The following is a 19,267-nucleotide window of genomic DNA, read 5'->3' as shown; positions in this document are numbered from 1 at the left end:
CGTGACTTAAAAGCTTGAAGTATGGCCATGTGTAACCCGCCAGAACCAACTCAAATTGAGGTGAATTCACCCAAAACCAACATGCCATTAAGGTGCATTATCATAATCTACCCAAATGGCTATGTCTGCTCTAGATTAAGTGATATATCGGTGCAAGACAACAACAGGCATGATTGTTATACGTTAAAACATTATATGTATTCTTCATTTCAAAGGTGTCCAAACATATATAAATTAACCCGTATATCGGGAAGGAATCAGACGTACCTTTTCAAACGTTTCAGTTGTTGGACCACAAATGAAAATTCTACAGAGCTACTCTGGGCTTCAGGCAAGATAGTTTTAAGTTATGTCGTTCCTTGCCATGAAAGACATGAAACGACGGCCTCTCCGTTCCGGGGAGAAGATGCCATTCCAAGTGGGCTGGCATGTGCGAGCCTTGGACGGCTGAGCTGAGCTGTCCTATGGCTTAGGAGATCACTAGTTCTCTGTCTGGGAACTTAGTGTCTCAAAAAACTACGGCCATCCGTGGTGGCCCTTAAGGCCGGTCTGGCCACGCCAGGCTGTGTCGCAAGACGTCACGTAACACGATGTCGCATCATGCCGGAATTACAGTGGAAAAACACAAATATTGTAAAATTTCGTCGTTATGAATTTATTTTCCCACAATTTCCCAGACTCTTCTTGCCCTCCCCTCAATACAAGGTTTAATAATGACTAGAATTCTAATTTGTTATTGCAAACCCGTGTTTGGTTTCCCCAGCCGCGCCTACACCCCCGCAAATCTTTGCACTACCTTAAGAGCAAGCATCTTTCGTTCGTGGTTTGGACACCAAAAAGGCCATTTGGGTAAATTATGTTCATGAACACCTGTAACACAGGTGAGTGTAATTAATCTGAATGTAATAATTGACTTATTGAGAAACTATGAAGACTGGTCAGGACATCTATCAATCAATCTAATCGTTGGCAAACTCCGGAGGCCCAGTAGCTGACGTGAGGATACAAAAAGACATTTAAGCAAAAACAAACAGTTCAAAGAAAAGTATTCTTTATTCAATACTTTAGACATAAACAAGAAAAGAAGGTAATAAAAACAAATCTACTAAATCTCATTCTGTCATAAATGCTACTGCCAGAAATCTGACAAAGGAATAACGTCCAAAGTGTACATTGAAACGAACTCTCTCGTGCTTACATGCATTCACACAATGACTTAAGATATAAAAACAAACCTTATTTCAGTTAACATTAAATATTTTGTTATTTGTAACGCTTCTACAGCTCAACATCCAAAAGTTTACTGAATACACACAAATGATTACAGATGTATGCAAAGCATGGCCACCTTACGAGGTTTCTAATAATAACAGCAGAACGGATAACTCTACTTACAATAAGATATAAAATATATTTATCTATTCATTTATTTATTTAACACATCATTCTCTCACTGACTTATTGTAACCTTTAGATATGCAGATATGCACATGATTTACTTATGAAAGTTTTCCGTTATAACACTAATACAGACTGACTTGTCACTCTACACTATGATTCATGCTAATTTAAGATACACTAGTTCCACAGGATGTATATTTCACTTGTGGTCCAGACACAAAATAAACCATTTGGGTAAATTATGTTGATGAGCTTCTGTAACACAGGTGATCGTCATTAAGGTTGAATATGTCTATTATTATAAATTATGAAGATTTTACAGTACTTCTTTACAGAATTTTTTTCCAAAGTACTCATATTCAAGTTTCCATAAGAAATAATGACAGATATACATGCATTTATACCGTATGAAGCTCATGGGAGTATGAAGATCATAGAAATACGGTATTTCTATGTTTTTACATCTGTGAAATGGACTCCGATGAGCTTCTGCAGTGGTCCCCGCAGCAGGAGGAAGATGTCGGCTCTGTGATTCTTCGAACTCCTGCACCGGTCCCCCCAGCAGAAGGAAGATGCCGGCTATGGCCGTGGGTTCACCCAGACAAACTCGGCGACCAGCACTGCAGAAACTGGGGAAAGGAACTATAACTCACCTTACCATAGTTTTATACATCATTTACTACTGACATTAGACAATAATTTAACATTAAACATCCGTGACACCTTCACGACCAGATGATGATGATGGGACAATAACAACAACAGTATAAGAACAACAAACTCCTCTCGCCTGCCTCATGATATATTTACGAAACGAGCCAGTAACTGTTTTGGTATTAAAAAGGCGCCGCACATCCAAAGTCATGGCACTGAAATTATGTTCTTCCTTTCCTTCAACAACAGACATACATGTAACTAAAACAGCGATTCCTCCTGCACGGCAATGCTACTCAGTCTAGCATGGCCAGTCCTTTGGTTCACATTGTTGACCAACGTGCTGCCAAATGGCGTCGTCCAACTCCCACTCAGTGTTGAGAACCTTGCCGTGCCACTACAGTGCGTAACTTCGTTGATAACTGCTCGCCTGACAATGGGGACGACTAGCGGTTTGTGTAATTATTGCAGCACCTTGACAGACTTTTGACTGCAATAATATTTTTGATCGCAAGGCGGCGCTTTTAAACCATTCAGAATTCGGGTGTTTGGCTATTTGTAAATGATTCAGAGGTAACTGAGATACAAATGAACAGATTAACCTTCTCCCTGCTGCCTAACTCTGTAACAAATAGGTGCCAAACGGCTACTTCCGAGTGCTAAAGGTTAACAACAAAGATTTCTCCATGTTACCTGGTTGTACACTACTTAAGTGGAGTTCTAGTTATCAAAGCAATATCTTCCACAAATAGCACACAAACTTCTGAAACTTTACCATTCTGAAAGCTGACTACCGGTATATAAATAAGCATTAATCAATGAGGTTAAGCCTCCTTGCTTTAATACAGCTAAATTTGATGATATAAGGTGAGGCAGAAAAACAAAGGAGAAACAGATCTCATGTGTGTTTGAGTCATTTATTCCATGGTATGACATCATGTGATGATAATTTAAACTGTACACAAGCAAGACATCACTCAACGCAATTTGCATCGATCTCATCATTAGAGTAACAATAACAAAATGGCAGTGCCCTAATGGTACATTTGTATAACAAAACCAACAGTGTGGCTTCTTTTCCACAGTAAATCATTTTGTACAAATCTTCAATAATATAACATATCTGCAAACATTATTATTGTCTTGATCCTTGATTTCTGTTGATAATTGTTGTCATCAGTTATTTCAATATTTCAAATACATGGGGCATGTTTGGTATGACTGATGAGTTAGGTTTCGAACTAAGAGCAAAGATCAGGATTGAGATGACAAATAAAACAAATTGCACCAATGATGCTAGGAACAGATTTACCAATGCACTATTGGAATAACCCTAGGGTGCAGAGTAACATTCTGATTTAACAGTTATGTGCTAGCATGTTCTGTGGTGGCAATTATGGTACATTTGCATTATTTTCTTTAAGATATGCATCAATTCTTACTAATTACTACCATTTTTTTCTGACCAAACAATAATTTTGACTTCTTCACTTCTTTTTGGAAAATCAAGGATGACTGGGAACAAAAATACGATGAAACCATTACAGAGAAATCGTCAACAATAAGCAGTGATTCTACTGTTGGGAAAGCTGCAGCTAGAAACAAAACTTCAGGTATACACTGCATAGGGGGAAAGGCACATTACTATGTACACATCCTTTCTCTGAAAAACACTGTTCTCCCGCAAAATAATACGTCACAAACAATCTACTGTACACAGATATCTTCTCATCTATTGTTATATCAACTTCCACGGACTCAATCTGTCCAGTGGGCAAACAATCCATTAGCAGACATAATTTCATTAAGTAGTATATATACATCTTTTCATTTACAAAGAAACAAAGGAAAGAAAAGTCTCTTCCTAGGTTTAGGAAAGGTTTTCACCTCCATACAGTCAAGTTATCTTTACAGTAAGTCTGCACTTTCCAGTTTATCTGGGGTGTCTTCAAAAGCAATTATCACAGCACACAGAAACAAAACCAACACAAAAATTGCAACAGGAAATACAGCTAATGCACAGAAGTAGTGCTGAAGCCTCTGCATCTGCACTTGCAAAGGAACAGGAGGAAGAACAGAAAATGATTTGAGCAAAGCTAGCACCAGTTTGAATGTCTAGAAAACTACTGTACAAATGTACTCAGTGTCTCACACTAATGTAGTGCAAGTGATCTGACTGAATTATATATCTACAGGAGAATACAGATACAATGCCTTAATGTTGAAATTTCCTTCCAGGATAAACACAGATATTGAGAATGCATTTTAGGATTACTTGTGTTGTGCATCACATTTGACAAGTCACAATAAGTAATACATGGACCATTCATTTCTTCAATTTACTTACTGTTTCAGACTAACTGAACTGTAAGTTAACTACTAGTATTTGTCATGATGTACATGTCATAAGGAATGACCACTTTACTAAAGCACAATCATTATTCTTTCATGAGAAATGGCTTTTTCCTGGTTTCACTGTCAACATTCCTGGCAGCTTTCTTTGCAAGGACTTGTGCTCCATGGCCTTTCCAAAACCTCAATGATTATGATAATGACTACAACAAACTGTTACATTTCTGTAACCATTCCCCCGGCATATCGCCCTTTCAATCCCTGTGCCTGCAACAGAAACAATCAAACTGCTCCAATCATTATAAAGTTACCATGCATACTTTCCTTGCCTGCGAAGCAAATATTTCTTTTCCAAGACTAACAAAATCCTCCAGATTCACATATCCACATATCCACATACAACAACACACATCACCCACAGGTTAGCAGCTGCTGTTCTTAAACTCCCCGTTCTCGGTGACGGAGAGCTTGGCGGATGGCTTGGTGTTGTTGGCAGCGTTCTTCATGTGGTGGTGGTACTTCTCCTTCAGCTGGTTCAGGGCGGTCAGGAGACGAGCATTGGCGGCGTCCAGCGACTGGATGCGCTTCTCCTGAGCCTCGATGACGCGCTGCTTGGCGTCGACCAGGTGCTGCATCTCCTGGTGTTCCTTCCGCAACTCTTCTTCTACTGACATTAACCTGGAGGGAGGGACAGAAGAGTTCAGTATAGTCTTAGCTCTACTGACATTAACCTGAAGGGAAGGACAGAGTTCAGTAACGTCTTAGCTCTACCGACATTAACCTGGAGGGAGGGACAGAGTTTAGTAATGGCTTAGCTCTACTGACATTAACCTGGAGAAAGGGACAGAGTTCAGTAATGGCTTAGCTCTACTGAATGTTAACCTGGAGAAAGGGACAGAGTTTAGTAATGGCTTAGCTCTACTGACATTAACCTGGAGGGAGGGACAGAGTTCAGTAATGTCTTAACTCTACTGATGTTAACTTGGAGAAAGGGACAGAGTTTAGTAATGGCTTAGCTCTACTGACATTAACCTGGAGGGAGGGACAGAGTTCAGTAATGTCTTAACTCTACTGATGTTAACTTGGAGAAAGGGACAGAGTTTAGTAATGGCTTAGCTCTACTGATGTTAACCTAGAGGGAGGGAGAGTTCAGTAACGACTTAACTCTACTGGTGTTAACCTGGAGGGAGGGAGCTCAATCAAATTACAGATAAGTTTAAAGTAAGGGCTCTCTCTAGGCAACAGATCATCACTTTGTTCCCATTTCAGCATCTTCTCAGTATTCTTTTGGGTCAAGTTTCACCATCTAATCTCCAACTCCAAGCAGATCACTCAGTGGCAAGGCAGTATCAAAAGGGCCAACCAGTACAAAAAGCCAGTGGTACCGTTTGGCCCTTTTGATACTGCCTTGCCACCGAGAGATCTGCTTGGAGATCATCGACCTCCCCAGATAAAAGCAGATGCTGTTCACAGTTACAGTAGAGTTGTACAACAAATGTATGGATACATACGTGTAGTTATATCACAGAACAGGTAAGAATCCTATTCAGGTGAAAGGATTTTAGCTAGAAATCAAAATGAACTCTATAACTTACCGTGTGATGATGTTCTTCATCTGTGCATCCTTATCTTCCTGCTGTCCCTTCAGTCTTTCTTCTCCCTCCACCATTTTCTTCTTCCATGCTGCCAGATCCTGTTCATACTTCTCCTTATCCTCCTCTCTTCGCCTCTCTACTTCTGCAGTTTGTGCCTCAGCTGCTAGGAGTCTCATCTTGAGCTGAGCGATCTCTGCTTCGTGCTGTGGTAAACACAAAAGTCCCAGTTAGTCAACAATGACTTAACAACACTACAAAACCTTTTCTCTCAACATAAAACAAACTAAAATGTGTCACAGCACACTGAAAACTCTTGCAGACCAACAACTAGAAATGATCACACTCTCATTTCTCATCACTGACCCTTTGGCCAATCAAATTCCAAATCTTAACTCCACAAAACATCAGTCATGTGACCACAACAGACCAATCAACATGATTTTGTGAGCTGCATGCCTTTGGACATCATTCTTATTTTTGAGTGATGAAATTTGCTAGTTGAGTTCAGGTCTGTTCAAAAGTGCAGTGGTGTTTTTGCAATGGTGTTATGACATGTAAAAATGTTTGTTGCACTGGTGGTTCCTTGTTCCCATTGTAAAAATGTCCAGCACAGTGAAGGCAAGAGGCAAAGAAGTCTGCATGCTGCAAGAGAGGGAAACCGTTACGACCAAGCATGCAGCCAAACCCACAGCCCTCCACCAATCCACGCTTCCAAAAAAAAACACCTTAAGGAACGAATCGTTCTGCCGTTAACCCTATCTGTTTTCAGCACGACTGATCCACCTTGGCAAGACGTGTCATGAGTTTCCTGCAGAGAGCTGGGAGTACCGTTCCCGCTGCTGACCTAGAAGGTCCTCTAAATCTCGAACCTGGAGCTCTACATTGGCCAAAATCTCCCGCAGCTCCATTATCTACACGGGGGGAAGGTGCAGGTGTGGGGGTTAGAATAACAGACCTGAACACCCCTATGGTGGAGTGGTTGAAACCACATTTTGCAACTTGTTTCTGTGATGCTTGCCCTGTTTTGAACTAAGCTATCCAGACACCAAAAAGCAATATTTCAGCTCTCCACCATCTGCGAAAAACCATCTTGCCAGAATTGCTGACTTCCGAACGATGCTTTACGTATGCATGTACATGTAAAGACTTACTTAGACCCTTGAATAATTTGACTAACTTATAGAAAAAAGCCTTGGTCTGAATATTTATTTGCACAGTATAAAAACTGCATATGTTATTAAGTTACATTCAAGTGCTTCTCATTTTCAGATGATTACCAGAGAGTTTTTTTTAGCATCACCAACAACTTTGCAGCAAATACAAGAGACTTAAGACAAAAGAGGTTTAAAATTTAAACCTGAAATATCAAAAGAAGGCAAATCTCTTCACCTGTTCATCGGCTTTCCCAGAAGCCTCCTTGTCTGTGGAGTTAGATGATGGCAGGACCCTCGGAGCAGGGGTGGGGGTGAGTCTGGGGACGGGGGAGTGGGTCGCTTTCCTGGACTCCACCCTCGTCATACCGAAGGCAGAGAGTGACTCCGCCCGCGGTGGCGGCGTGGGGGCTGCGGGGTTCGGCACAGCGGGTCCACGACTGGAGTCACCTCTCGACAGCGACTGTTCCAACGGGGACTGCCTCATGGCGTACTCGTGTACAGTTCTTTCGTGTGGTGGTCCGTGCGACACTCTCACCATGGCAGACTGATGAAGAGATGGGAGTACACGGGATTCGACCGTGGCAAGCAATGGGGAGGGTCGTCCAGACGACGGACTCAAGGGTGAAGGGGTGGTCACACAGGAAGGTGATGTCAGGTCGTTCATGGGGCTGGAGGGAGTGGAGGAGGAAGCATACCCACCATAGTCCCTCCTACTCGCCCCAGACGATACACTACTTTCCTTTGCAGATGAAAACTCCATTGAAGACTCCTTTATCGGTGGAGGTAACGGAGGAGGAGAGACAGTAAGGTCTCTCTTTTCCACGAGAGGGGAGTTGCTCGCCTTTTGCGACCGCTGAGTTCTGGGGCTGAAGTTGGCACGGGGTCTCTGTTCATGCAGTCTCTGTGCCAACTCCTCCATTCTCCGACTGTGGTCGTTTCTGGCGAAGTAGTCCTGTTTGGGGTTACCCGGGCCCTTCAGTCTGCTTCTGGACTGGGGCGAACCCGTACGGTTATGCAACATTTTGATAGAGTTGACAGGAGTGCTAGCGTCGCTGCTATCCTCGTCGTTACTGCTCAGATTGGAGCTGTGAATCGAGCTGTTCACAGAGCTCAGACTGTCGCTCGACGTGTAGTCCATGCTGGTAGGAGTGGCCTGCTGTTGTACCGGGCTGGTCGGGTACTGATACACGGGGTTGGAGAACGACAGAGGACCCAGCGGGAGATTGTTTGGTCTGGGAATGCCGCCGTTCCCAACTTGCGATCCCGTCGTCACGTGTCCATTCGCAATCGTACCACCTGACTGACCACCTGAACGTCCTGGACTCGGACAACGTCTGCCCGATGACCTGATACTGGACAGACTTCCAATAGAAATCGGTCCTTTCCCTGCCTCCTTGTCTCCATTCTCGTTAGTTTGCAGTCTAGCTAGCGGCGACCCTGACCGTCCGTTCAACAGGGGGGAACCAGTACTGCTGTTCTGTGCCCCTGGGTTCACTATCACACTCCCCGCGGGAGGCTTGTGGATCATACGCGGTGTCGGCTGAGCAGCGTTCTCTCCGACGCTGGACAGATCCGCGTCCTCAAAGATGCGGGACAGGTTGTGTGGTACGCTGCCCATGTGGAAGTTTGGTGTGGAGCTGAAGCGCTCGTAGTTCTTGCGGACTTGTTCCCTGAGAGGCGTGGGGTTCTTCAAGGCTGCTGTGATGTCCTGAAGGATGTTGGGAAGGTTGCCTAGCTTGGCGAGTGACGCCTGTAGGTTTGGCGTAGAAGAAGAGGGAAAACATTTTTACTGACAATGTTTGCGAAAGATTCAAGTCACAAAACTGTCTCGACTCATCATTTTACACTGTTCAGTCAATTCTTAAATCAGACAATACACATATTTGCACATAGAAACTGGCAGTTTTTTCAAAGCCACATCTTGAACTGTGCCTGGGTGCTGTTTTCTCTACCTGCCCTGATAGTGGAACATTTTGATATGGCGGATCTTTGATATACTTTTTATGACAGTAAATTATGATACAAAAGATGATTTCTGCTGACCTCATCAACGCTTGTCAGGCACTCCGTGATGAGTGAGTGCAGCACAGACAGCTCCCTGCCGAGGTCGATGAACCCGCTGAACCTTGACTGATGACCTTCCACCCCTGGGCTGGAGATCTGCTTGAGGAAGTTCCTCATGTTCAACATCTCCCCCTCCACAAACTCGTTCATGAAGCTCATGTACTCCTCTTTGTTCCCAAACCTGAAGGGGGAGAAAGGGAAGGATATGCTTACATTCTTTTTTGGCTGGAGTAAGCTGTAACATACAAACATTGCACTTCAATAAGACATCAATAGAAACATTCTGGGCCTTCAATAAAGACTTGATTGAAACAATCTATGATTTGAAATGTGGTGTAAGACTTAGAATTCGAACTATTCAAATTTGCTGCTGAACTTGAAGTAAATGGAAGATAACGTTAAAAAAAACAGTAAAAGTACTTACTTGGTAAAGTTTGCCAGACTCTGAGTGGTTTTAGCAATCAGGGTGAGACATCTACTGGTCTTCTCTGAGGGGTACTCTGTGGGGTCAAGAAAATCCATGTTATCAACTGGCCAAGTTAGAGACACAAATACATTGTTTCATAAAGGAACAAGAGGTTACTTTTTCTATTATTACATGCCATGCCTTCTGCTCCTCTTGCCAACTATAATATAAGCATCTTTGGGACCTTTTCTCTTCAAAGATACTTGACTCTTAAAAATGATACCTGATAGGACCTTTCCTCACCTTGTGTAAGGAAGAAGAGACTTGGTGACAGGATAGCTGGACACAGGAACCTCAAGAAGATACAGCCACTGGAATGGGAAACAAAAAAAGTAAATACTTGGTGATACAAACTTATCCAAATGGATATAACCTCAACAAAGTCATGGGTATCAATGGTTATTACAGAACAAGCAAAATAAACAACAGTTTTACAATACCTCATATCATATGTACTACTTTTGAACTTCAAACAAGTCTCACCTTATAAGTGTGTTGGCAAAGTCTTCACCCTTATCTGCTGTTCTGTTTCTTAGATTGCTGAAGATCTCCTTCAAGTCACTGCAAAACAAAACAGAAGTCAGCAACTTTGTTCATTAAAACAGAAAAACAGTTTTCTGTCTGATGCTTTCATCACTTTGGGTTATTATGCATGATAAAGTAGTTAGTACCCTTTGAGTATGATGCAAGCATGGGTTCCTTATTTTTCTGTCACAGAAATAATTGCTGCTTCTAATCTTCATGTACAATTTTTGTTGTATGTTTGTCTGAGCTATTTCTGTCCTATGCATCTCTCTATATCTACATGTATTTCAATTTACAATAAAAGACTGAACAATGAAAACAGGCTCCCCTACCTTGGGAAGATGATGTATGAGTTGATGACCTTGCACCAGGCCAGCTCGCAGTGTCTCCTGAGCGCCTGCTGGTGCTGACTCAGCACGTTGGACGCCACCTTGCTGGGCTCCACCTCGCAGTCCTCGTCGGACTCGTACAGTGCACGGATGAACTCACCTAGCGTCTCTTGGAGGTACTGCAAGATGGAAACACATTTAATGTCAAACCATGGTCAAGTAAAGACTAAAGTTTGCTCCAGCTTGTATTTAAAAAATCTCTGATAAAAAAAGGACCTACATTTGGTAAAACCAAGGCAACAACTACAACTCTAAGAAGGACAACTTGGAAAAACTATAACGTAAGATCTTACCTTTCCTCCTACCAGCTTCAGGTATGCTTCCATGGCTTTGGTGGCGAGAGTGTTTCCTCGGAATATCAAGCTCTGATCTGTGAATAGACACCATAACATGTTACATTACTTAGATCTAAAGGAAAAGTAACCAAAAATCATGCATCATGCATTCAGAAACCAATTTTCAGTAATATTCAATAGAATCAGATGAAAACAACATTTATCACTACTAGTACAGGAATGATTTTCTTACCAGCCAGGTTGCTGACCTCTGTCATGATGATGTCGGTGAGAAACTCCCGCGCCCTGCCGGTACTCTGCAGGATGTGAACCATGGTGGACGCAATCTCTTCCTGCAGGTCACAGGGTCATGGGTCAATATCAGAAAGGCTTTCTATCATTTTACTTGGACCATACATTTTACAAAGTTTTACCACATGCAGTTATAATAGTTAGGATTAACCTTTGAGAATCCTGTTTGATGAATATGGTGCTTGCGTATCATCCCTTCCTTACAATGTGCATAGCATGTCCCATTTTTATTTCCATTCGGGGGAAAGAAAGTAAATTTCCTTCATAAAACCTCTGACTAAATTCAGACAGATGATAACAGTTCGTTAAGTCACTGGTTTTCATACCTTGTTCTTGACTCCAACCACTGGTTCCAGCACCTTGCACAGTGTTGAGTAGTTGTCATTTATATACTGCAGAGAGGACACAGGAAGGGTTATTGAAATGGCGTTCAAACATGACTGGGCCAATCACTCAGCTAATGTTCTTGGTCTAAATGTCTTTCATGACATACATAGATGTGGAAATCATTTTGTGCCAACTGACAACAAAATGTAGTTCTCATTAAGAGTTGTATCACTACTGAATGCCGTAATCAACAAGCCTGATAGATAATGTTTTCCCCAGTAACAGAAGTTGTTGTCCTTCTCACCTGGGTGAATTCCCTGTACAGCTCCAGTGGGAGGATAGGTGTGCTCTGGAACCGAGCCTTGATGCGGATGGAGGGGTTGTCCGTCTTGGACGACTTATTGTTGTTTGGAACTACCAATGGATACCTGGAAACAAAACACATATTGTACAAAGGCTGAGAACAAGTAGCAAATGCTGCAAACCACTTTATATCACAACAGACTACTATGCCAAGGTAACTTCAGGAACTTTTCTATTTTTGAGATTAACGAAAATGTCAGTCAAAAACATTTGGCATTGAGAACTCACCATTTCTCCACAAACTGTCTTGTATCAACCGTGTTCACAGCAATATTTACAGTCCCTGAAGGGGAAACAAAATCAGAAGGTTAGGGTAGTCCTACTAACAGATAATTGACTACAAACATATGACATATAGCTTAATACAAACATATACATCACAAGGCAACGGCCACATCTGAATATGCTGATAGTAAATATATCTAAATCTAGTAGTGTCAAGCATTAATGAATGACAAATTACCTCTCTATTCACCACAACATATAACTTGTTTTCCCTTCATCCATCTTCTTGACCAACAGTTGTTCAGAGTGTTTGCCCCATGTTTCATCCTTTATTTGATCTTTTTTTCTGTTTTTCATCCCTTCTTCCCTGCCACTTATCTTCTTTCTCAAACACTAACCTATAAGATTTGTTTTCTCCTTTTTCTTCTTCTTGTCTGCATCCTTGTACAGGTTGACAGTGATATTCTGAACTGCCGGCAGTTCACTGAAGTGGAAGTGTTCTCCCCAGAACAGCACGTCTGACTTCTGCTTGGACGACGTTCTGGCGTAGAGAATCTCATCTAGGAGCAGCTCACAGAAGTACCTGTGTGGGAAAAGTAGAAAAAAACATTTGAACAACTATAGTGGCGTCAAATGGCTGGGTTTGTTTCCTGGCATTTCTAGCTAGACATTGTTTTCTTCTTGGGAAAGTGGTAAAATGTGTACCTGACTTCGATAGAAGGTGGTGGAGTAAGAGGGCTGGGCTTCACCTTCCAGTACCCTGCTTTAGACACAGACCCTACAGCCTCAAGAAGGCCATGAGACTACCTATACCATTTTTTTCTATAACATCCAGACTCACTCTATTGATGAATGTTAGACATGCATAAAGGTAATCATTTACACATCATGTTTAGATGTAAGTAAAGATACTTTTTCTTCACCTTTTCTTGACAGACAAGCCCTTGGCTTCTATGATCCACAGCTTGAGAGTATTGTCTGTTCTTCTGCACTTTTCTCTTGTGGGCTGCACTGTTTTTCTTATGCTGAAAATCAAACAATTCATATTTATCAAATTAATTGTATAGTAGTTCTTTTAGTACATCACCTAATGTTTTTCTTGACTATCGTGGTTATCAATATATGTACTTGTCTATCCTTCTTATAGTTCATTGTCATGCAGCAAAACCATAAAGATATTTGATGTGAAGAAAGTTAGATTTACCAAATTTCTTACATTCCATACAGTATAAAGTAAACCAAGAGCAATTCATGCAAGAAAACAGTTACTCAAGCAATTGGACAAATTTTGGAATCCAGTTGCTTGAGTAACTGTTACCTTGTGTATCTTATTACCTGGATGCGACATATCCAGGTTAATTCACTGGCTAGCTTAGATATATGTCAAGTTGGATAATGCTGCATGTGCGATATACTAGTGCTAGTCTTACTTCTCTATCCATCTCTCCTTCTCCGCGGCTGTCTTACAGGCGAAGCACCTGCTGCCGCTGGCGGAGGTGACCTGGAAGCAGTGGTCCTGTCCCAGGATGCTGCTGTGGATGGGGTTGATCTGGACGTCCTCGCCTGCGAGGTCCAGCGACTCCACCGCGTGCGACGGGCTCGAGAGGAGAGACTCGTGCGACCGCGAGGTCTTAAGCCGTGACACGATAAACGCACTGGAAGGAAGAGAGAGGTGTAAGACCACCGTACAACAAAATCTATCCAGTTGCTTGAGGAACTTTTGTATTGTGTAAAACTCACATGTACGGTATCATGTGAATTTTAACATTTTCGGATTAATAACTTTGCAGATTAGAATAAACACTCGAAAATGTCCAATGGACCGATCCAGTTCGAAAACCAGAAACCCCGCCCCCTGTTCTATTTCGAATAGTCCGTCAAAAACAGCCCTTGACGGACAAAAATGCTCGCGCGCGCTTGGCTGTCGAATATGCAGACTGTCTTCTCTTGAGCTTTTTTTGCTCTGAACCCCTTTCAGAGCGGACCAAATAAAAATGGTATGCCTTCTTTGTGGACGGATGTATCCACCGAGTAGGGCTGTTTGAGGAGGGGGTAAATGTAGTTAATGTGAGGACATTATGTTTTCGGTCAATGCTGAAGCGGGTTGCGTCGTATAGTATTACCTTGTTGGTGACCATGAGTGCCCGATTTTTGACAAGCCGATCGATGCACGTGTAAAACAGGGTACGTATATCTGTGACAGGGTTCCTACTGTGTTGACTGCATGAATTGCAGCTGCATGTCCTTTAGTAATTAACTATCAAAATGCAATTCTTTTACTTACTGTGTCGCATTCATATTAATCAGTTTCATAAACAAGTACAGAAGAGGCGGAACTCTGTACTAGCGGACTTTGTAGTAGTTGGCAATGTGTTTCAAGCTCCCTCCTCATGAGTGCCCGAGCTATTTTCTTTTTCATTTCGTTTTTTCCTGAGTTTACATGCAGCCAATACAGTGAAAAACCTGTGACAGATGTACATACCCTACTTAACACGTGCCATTTCTGTCCAACTAGCGCTGTTCTTGACGGAGGTATTCCAAATAGAATAGGGGGTTCTATATGTTCGATATGGTGTTCGACTGGATCGGTCCATTGGGCCCAACTGTATTTTTCATGCATCAACATTACCGTTATCTTCTTGATTCTTTAACATTGTGTTTAAGGATTGTAATATCCATAATGATCATTCTATCATGACATTTACAATCACCACAAAAAAATTAGAAGATGAAAAGGCTACAAAGACAAGACCAGAGTAGGGACACACGGTGAAGGCATTTCTGAACTCTGGTAACTCCAAACCTTAGTGAGGTAGCTACATGTGCCGCCCGAGTGTGCTTTTGGGGAACCACAACCGCACTGGTGTGGTGATGGGGGTGGTGATAGAAGTGACAAGACACGGGTAAAGAAGGGATAGAAAGAGAAGAAAAAGACAGAATCAAAAGGCAAGATTGAAATAGAAAGGAATACCATCAAGATAAAATGGACAGAGACATGATGGAAAAACTGACATTTATATTACTAAAAGCACTACCAATATTACAAGTGAGCATGCACAGATCACTTCTGAGAGGCACAATAGATGTAAAATACTCACTCTCTATCCTGTGTGCGTGGTGCTTTTACACTGGCTTTTCTGTCCAACTTGGTCACACTTTTCGTCCGCTTGATGCCCGACTTCAGTCTTTTTGGTAACAGGGCCTGGAATGAAAGCATGATATTTCAGCAGAGGTTGGGTATTGAATACTAAAATCGTTTATATTCCTTTGTTTTCTTTGGTATGGCCCTGTCCTGTGGCTAACACTAGCATTGTTTTACAACAATCATTTGGCACCACAGACAATGTACAAAACCACTTCCCATGTTTTGTGTACATTTCCCTCATCAGTGGTTAAAGACTGTCAAAAACGCTTAACTGATGAGAAGCCTGGGGCGAGATATGTGGAGAACGTGGGCAGAATCGTGAAGCATCCCTGTCCACGTAAAAATAGATGGCAGATCATGTTCACAGGGGGACAACATGGCCTGTCATTAGGGTTAGATTACTGACAAACAGTAATGATTGACTGGTGATTTCTAATGGCATTGGTACTTGTGTGGACTCCCTTTCTCAAGAGCCATACAAACTTGACTTTGTGGATGACATCTGATATCATTCACGGGACTCTCTTATTGAAATTCTAACCCTTTGATTTTGTGTCTGAACTGTTATTTCACACAGTCATGCAGCTTCATCTTAATTTTGCGGAAGTTTTGGTTGCACTGTCGATGACCTATCATGAAGTTATATTTCTTATTATCAAGGTGAATAAAATTGTTAAATTTTTCCCACCCCAAGCGGCAAAATTCTGTCATGGGACAGAAGGCCTGATGCTGGAGAGAGCCCTGATCACTTGTCATTGATCACTTTGTCATCTTGCTTACATCCACTCTTGCTTAACAGTAACCTGTTACCATATTTGTCATATCTTTGCTCAGAGCAATTTCTATTTCTTTTCAGGAAACGGGTCACAGTGTGCTTGAATGTCATCCATGAAATCCAGGTTATGTTATCTTAGGTTCTTTCCTATCATATCATACATAAAGTACCCCCAAACAACCAGATGAAGTTTGAGCAGAATCTGAACATTAGGAAGTTGAGGTCCAGACTTACCGCAAACTTGGAAGGTGTGCTGGACCCTTCCATGATGGGGCCAGTGGGGGTGGGCGGGGCACTGCTGCGCCGCACGGGACTCTCATGTAGATCTGTACAAACACAGGAGGGGAAACAGGTTATTCTTTGTAAAAATAAACGCTAATATAGAAATCAGAAATCATTTTTTGTTACCCATCTATTTTCCAGGTTAACACATTTTTAAACTAATGATCTTTCGGCATATACAGGGAAAATATACATTACAGATGAGATAATATCAAGCTGCTACCAATACGTACTAACCAATAAATCTGAACATCGAAGTAAATATTTCTGTATAGATTTTACAAAAGGCAAAGATATATCATATAATGGATAATCAGAGCCGAAAATTATTACAACGATTATCAGACATGGCCTAAATTATGGGAGACACCATATAGGGTGAGCAATGTTACATATCCATCGCAATTTCCACTAATAAGTACCACATACTCAGCTTATTCCATAAAGACCCCAAGCCCTTGATGGAGGCTACTGAGACAGCGCTGGGTATCAGACACAGCATTCTGCTATGAGCTAACGTCTCCTTTGTAAAACTTTGTAATCAGAAGCGATACTGTAGAACTAGAACATATTCCATCCAGAGCAGTAAAATCTGACTAATGCCTAAATGGCCTTCAATCAGAGCCAGACGCAACCTGATATGACAACTGGTGCCACATCCTCTGATCCATTTACCCTCGGACATCTGGTGTAAAAATAGAGGTTTTGCTGTCATAAAACGGAACGTCCAATCATACTGACCGCTACCAGATAAGGTGAGATGTAAAGTAAAATAGAGTCCTATCCCAGAGGCGCAAATCATTTCGAACCACAAAGCTGTTATATTTTGTTTTCCTTTGAACAAAAGTCATGGGGGCAGAGTTGGCTGACAGACATACACTATGCAACAGAACTTGGTCTAGCCTGATAGAATCGCGCTTATAGCTGCCACCCAACACCGGTCAGCCCCTAGGCTATTACAGCCTTGGATAGTGGAGTTTGCGTTGCACAGACTTAACTTGGTCCTGGTGTCTACAACGCATAGTATAATTGAACAAGTGTTACAGGGAAAAGCCCTTTGAGATGTACAAAATGCAGGTCTACCTACAGCACATAGAGCACATTTGTACTCTGACCAGTGGAGAGCTTGCCACACTAGATTCCAGTCCAGTTGGCAGTTCTCATGCCCTAAAGTCCCCCAAGGGCACACCCTTGTGTCAGACACAGGCTATTACAGAAAATGTACAACCATTCGCACAACGGCCATTACTGTGTCTGGGGTTGGGAAGGTCAATACCAAGGTCAGACAAGTTGGAAGGCCAAGTCCAGCGGATGAGAAAAGAATGCACAAGGATAACAGGGACAAAGCATTGTCCACTGTTTTCTACCTATAAATTTCAATCCACAAGCAAAGAAAACAATCAAGAGATGTTCCCCCCCACCTTATCAATACATTAATACTATATTTTTGTACCAGTAAGACTAGGAGAATCCCAAAGTTTCTACCCCCATTCACTATAGTCTATATCCAAATTTGACTCCTTTCATCTTTCAAATTCTTCTACTGTGTATCAGCTCTGTCAACAAATACCGGTAGGTGCGGTAAAGCCGGGTTTTACAATCAGGTTACTTCGGAAGTAAATAGTACAGCTTTCTTCCTGTTTAAGTTCTCATGAAGCTCAAGCTCAACATCATACATATGTTACTATGTTACTGCTGCCTTTGAAAAAAGAATTGTGTGAACCGTTCAATGTCATATTGATTCCAGCCTTCAGCCTTTATCAACAGAAAGCTAAGTGGGCTCAAACGTTGCCTAAAATCAATATCAGTACACCCTGTGTAACATCTGTCACAAGATATTGTACTTGACAACAATTAATAATTAAGAGTGTCTGGGGAACAAATGGCACAGATGACGAAGGTAACAAAAAGAGCGCTACAAGCTGTTACATTCTCACATTAGGCCAGTAATGTTCTCTACTTTCTCACATTAGGTCAGTAATGTTCTGTACTTTTCCTGTACTTTCTCACATTAGGCCAATCAAATTCCTCCCTGGGTGTTTCAGTTTAAAGTATAAGCACAAAAGATACAAAAGACTTTACAATTTATGACTCTAAATTGCTTGGTTGCAATTACGTAATACAAGTACATACAAAAAGCTATGATCCAAGCTAAGAAAAACATATAGAGCCCAATTAAGCCAAAAAATGGTACCACTCCTACAAGTTGAATCCAAAAGTCCATAGAAGTTTATTGGAATAGAACTACATACTCAAACAATCTTTCACAAGTACGGTGTCTGTAAATGTCAGTCACCCTTCAGTTTTAGTACCGGTAAAAACAGGAACTGCAATGATGTCATACAGCTATTTGTGTCGGTGAAACAGAACTTCCTTCTGACCAGGACCTGGCTATGCCTCAAATCACTTCCTTATCAGGAAGTCCTCTCAGAAGCCTGTGACTTTGACACAGGGCAAACAGTTCCTCACTACTTCCGCTCATTAGCACTTGCACAGTAGTCAACGTGATCAGATTACCTGGGCAAAGCACATCTCTCCCCTTCAATATCTCTCCAACAGGATAGCTGAACCTTCAGATGCTTAATAGACATCTTACCAGCATAGTTCATCTTTTAATGACTTACAGTAACAAGAGTTATTGGTAAAGTAAGCTAGCGGCATACTAGTGTCCCGGTGTTGAATTTTGAGTCATATGAAGAACACACCAGTAATTTTCCATCAGTCACAATGAAACAGCACAAGTACTACATGTATCAGTTAGATGAAAAGTATAGCTTTGGGTTATGGGATACAATCTATAGGATGATCTTGCATCTCAAGAAAAATTCCCACCAATGCACCATGGCCCATCCCAAAACCCGTTTAACGGCTTAATGTCACATGTGCAAAACCACAGCAATGTGTAACCTTTTGTCCATAATTATAAGGATATGCATTGAACAGAAGACATGAGCATTAAGCTG

The 19,267-nt window shown here is 41.8% G+C and overlaps 1 protein-coding gene and 1 long non-coding RNA gene across 6 annotated transcripts in view; both read right to left on the bottom strand.

The window, feature by feature from the left end:
* Nucleotides 1-1,034: 1,034 nt before the first annotated feature.
* LOC136441779 (uncharacterized) lies at nucleotides 1,035-2,464 on the bottom strand. The gene is made up of 2 exons (XR_010756929.1): nucleotides 2,311-2,464; nucleotides 1,035-2,030 (listed from the first exon to the last, which is right to left on the bottom strand). It is a non-coding gene; the product is annotated as an uncharacterized lncRNA (long non-coding RNA).
* Nucleotides 2,465-2,953: 489 nt separating this feature from the next.
* Nucleotides 2,954-19,267, bottom strand: part of LOC136441757 (ras GTPase-activating protein nGAP-like) — an 85,140-nt gene continuing 68,826 nt past the window's right edge. For 3 of the 5 annotated variants that reach the window (XM_066438215.1, XM_066438217.1, XM_066438218.1), the window contains 19 exons: nucleotides 16,257-16,348; nucleotides 15,201-15,304; nucleotides 14,906-14,962; nucleotides 13,533-13,757; nucleotides 13,026-13,127; nucleotides 12,501-12,685; nucleotides 12,106-12,160; nucleotides 11,819-11,942; nucleotides 11,514-11,579; nucleotides 11,129-11,228; nucleotides 10,894-10,970; nucleotides 10,544-10,719; nucleotides 10,170-10,247; nucleotides 9,930-9,997; nucleotides 9,645-9,720; nucleotides 9,200-9,401; nucleotides 7,392-8,906; nucleotides 6,003-6,205; nucleotides 2,954-5,085 (listed from right to left, as the gene is read on the bottom strand). In XM_066438215.1, the coding sequence (XP_066294312.1) occupies nucleotides 4,830-5,085; nucleotides 6,003-6,205; nucleotides 7,392-8,906; nucleotides 9,200-9,401; nucleotides 9,645-9,720; nucleotides 9,930-9,997; nucleotides 10,170-10,247; nucleotides 10,544-10,719; nucleotides 10,894-10,970; nucleotides 11,129-11,228; nucleotides 11,514-11,579; nucleotides 11,819-11,942; nucleotides 12,106-12,160; nucleotides 12,501-12,685; nucleotides 13,026-13,127; nucleotides 13,533-13,757; nucleotides 14,906-14,962; nucleotides 15,201-15,304; nucleotides 16,257-16,348 (3,761 nt within the window). In that variant the 3' untranslated portion in view covers nucleotides 2,954-4,829. Of the gene's footprint in view, nucleotides 5,086-6,002; nucleotides 6,206-6,785; nucleotides 6,914-7,391; nucleotides 8,907-9,199; nucleotides 9,402-9,644; nucleotides 9,721-9,929; nucleotides 9,998-10,169; nucleotides 10,248-10,543; nucleotides 10,720-10,893; nucleotides 10,971-11,128; nucleotides 11,229-11,513; nucleotides 11,580-11,818; nucleotides 11,943-12,105; nucleotides 12,161-12,500; nucleotides 12,686-13,025; nucleotides 13,128-13,532; nucleotides 13,758-14,905; nucleotides 14,963-15,200; nucleotides 15,305-16,256; nucleotides 16,349-19,267 lie in introns of those variants that run through there. The other 2 variants (XM_066438219.1, XM_066438216.1) reach the window with 2 other exon arrangements.

The sequence above is a fragment of the Branchiostoma lanceolatum genome, chromosome 9, assembly GCF_035083965.1.
Source record: "Branchiostoma lanceolatum isolate klBraLanc5 chromosome 9, klBraLanc5.hap2, whole genome shotgun sequence".
NCBI lineage: Eukaryota > Metazoa > Chordata > Leptocardii > Amphioxiformes > Branchiostomatidae > Branchiostoma > Branchiostoma lanceolatum.
Note: the sequence above shows the minus strand (reverse complement) of the source record. Positions and strands in the feature narration are given on the sequence as shown.